The sequence below is a fragment of the Poecilia reticulata genome, linkage group LG20 (assembly GCF_000633615.1).
Source record: "Poecilia reticulata strain Guanapo linkage group LG20, Guppy_female_1.0+MT, whole genome shotgun sequence".
In the NCBI taxonomy this organism is placed as follows: Eukaryota; Metazoa; Chordata; class Actinopteri; order Cyprinodontiformes; family Poeciliidae; genus Poecilia; species Poecilia reticulata.
The window spans coordinates 8,727,842-8,730,381 of record NC_024350.1 but is presented as its reverse complement, the minus strand read 5'-3'; the positions used below and the strand labels follow the sequence as shown (position 1 = coordinate 8,730,381).

The 2,540-nt window shown below is 40.5% G+C and overlaps 1 protein-coding gene across 1 annotated transcript in view; it reads right to left on the bottom strand.

The window, feature by feature from the left end:
- Positions 1-625: 625 nt before the first annotated feature.
- LOC108165682 (uncharacterized) overlaps positions 626-2,540 on the bottom strand; it is a 4,086-nt gene continuing 2,171 nt past the window's right edge. The window contains exons 3-4 of the mRNA XM_017301765.1: positions 2,091-2,537; positions 626-2,019 (exon numbers count right to left, since the gene is read on the bottom strand). Coding sequence (XP_017157254.1) covers positions 1,901-2,019; positions 2,091-2,537 — 566 coding nt within the window. The 3' untranslated portion in view covers positions 626-1,900. The remainder of the gene's footprint in view (positions 2,020-2,090; positions 2,538-2,540) is intronic.

Below are 2,540 nucleotides of genomic sequence, written 5' to 3'. Positions count from 1 at the left end.
TTATTCTGACAGTCAAAAAGCAGTCAAATATGTTTATAGATCTGTCCCTCTTTTCTTGAATAAAATGTTATATCAAACCTATGTTGTCATTTTTAAACTTTTGTACACAGTTTACCCATGATATGCCAATAATATAGTGTTTAACACCAGTGAAGAAACTTTTAGTGGTATGTTATACATAACATACCACTAAAAGTTTCTTCTAGGTCTGATAGGTCTACAGACCTATCAGACCTAAAAATGTACATAAATCCTTAGCTTTCATTCAATATGAAATCAATCCAAATCTGCATGTCGATCCACATTCAGATGAAGGTTGAATCAACATTGATTCCTAACTGATTCAATGTAGAATAAACACAAATATGCATGCAAAACCAGATTCAGATGAAGGTTGAATCAACATTGATTTAATGTAAAATAAACAGAAATATGTGTACAGAACCACATTCAGATGAAGGTTGAATCAATGTTGATTCCTAATTGATTCAATGCAATATCAACACAAATATGCATGTAAATTGACATACAAATGATGGTTGAATCAACATTGATATGTCAGTAATGGTTGAAACCCTAACGTTGATTCAACATACAAGTCACCGACCACTTTCAATGTTGTTTCAATGTCAGCATTCAAAGTTGTTTCAATCATTCTGTGCTATCTGGGTACATAGAGTGAGGAAAATAGGTATTTGAACACCCTGCGACTTTTCAAGTTCTCCCACTTAGAAATCATGGAGGGGTCTGAAATTTTCATCTTAGGTCCAATTTGAGACAAAATAACTACAGATTCAGTTAACATTCATTTTCCAGCAAGATAATGGCTCAAAATAAAGCCCTGAAGGGTTTGAAGACAACAAGGTGGATTGCCCAGTCAAAGCCCAGACTCAATCCAATATATTGCAGGTAAAGGTGCATCTACTAAATTCTAATTGATTTTATTTATATCTCGAGTTCTTAAAAGCATATTCACATGCTGATGTCAGCAAACACCAGTAGACAAGGGAGGTGACATGTTTTGCCCGAGGACACTTCACCTGAAGTGTTCAATTCCAGCTAAAAGAAGTATATTATTGCACACTTATTTTAGATATTTTTATTTAATTGACAATATTTTGTAGAAATCTGACTCACTCTGACATTAAAGGGTAAAACATAATGGAAGTGGAAAACATTCCAGGAGGTCAATAAGGCAAAAAGTCATGTTGGATGTTAGTCTGAACTCAAACTATGAAATTAGAGAGTTTTCCAACCTTACATTTTTTTCATATCATGGGGTCTGAAGGTGTAATTTTTCCCATAATTCTCATCCAAACAAACATGCTAGGCCCCAGTCTGTAGAGGAGCCTTGCACTGAGCTGGCTCTTTAGATGTGTCTTGATCAAGGCATCAGACTTGTGCTTTGATGTCCTACATGATTAGCTTTTACAGAAATGCTGGATGTTTCATAAAAATGTGTTGGCACACTCAGTAGGAAGCCATTTAGGAAGGAATCACAATCAGAACAGACCACAGTAGGGGAGAACACAAGAGAATCTGGCTGAAGCAAATGATGTGCAGAGCTTTGTTTGTCTACAAGGCTGAAGTGAGAAGAAAACTAAATCAATGGATGAAAAAGAAGCTTTAGATTTTTTTTATTATTGTGGATGTTTGTCAGGTTGGTATGTAGTTTTTATGGAATACATTAAAAAAAAAAAACCTTTGTATTATCTTGGAAATCTACAATAAAAAGGTTAATAAATACATTAGATAACGTGTTATTCTCAGCAATAGAATTGCCTGCCTGTTTTTTCCAGAGAATCAAGACTGTGTGCGTGAGGGTGTGGCATTGTGATGGTACATGTGTTGTAGCAAGACATTTAGTCAGAATACACACCACACAGTGTCATGTTGGGACTTAGCTTTCGAACCCACATGCAAGAACACAATCAGATAGGCGAGTGAAATACAATGATGGTTTATTGAAAGAACAGGAAGCAGATAGTGAATACTGGATCAGCGGACCGGGTCGTCTTACTGTCAACAGGAGACACAGAGTTAGGAGGAGATCAATGGTGATTTCCAGGGAATAACTGATGAGTGCTTACTTGGAAGGGAGGTGATGTAGACGGAGTGGAGCGAAGGCAGTGAGCTCGTAGGAGAGCGGTCAGGTAGCTCCCCTTGAGAGGACGGCCTGGAACTAGGTCCGTCAGAGTTGGTTCTCCGGAGGGTTCGGGCGTGGGTCTCCAGACCCGTGGCGTCCCGAAGGGGAATCCACCGGAGATGGATCAACGAAGGGGGGAAAACGCACACACACGAGGAGTGGCGTCTGACCGGTAACACCGACAGCGTCGAGGGAGGACACAGGAGGTAGGTACACACGAGGGGTAGCGTCTGGCCGGTAACACCGACAGTGTCGAGGGAGGACACAGGAGGTAGGTACACACGAGGGGTGGCGTCTGGCCGGTAACACCGACAGTGTCGAGGGAGGACACAGGAGGTAGGTACACACAAGGGGTGGCGTCTGACCGGTAACACCGACAGTGTCGAGGGAGGAC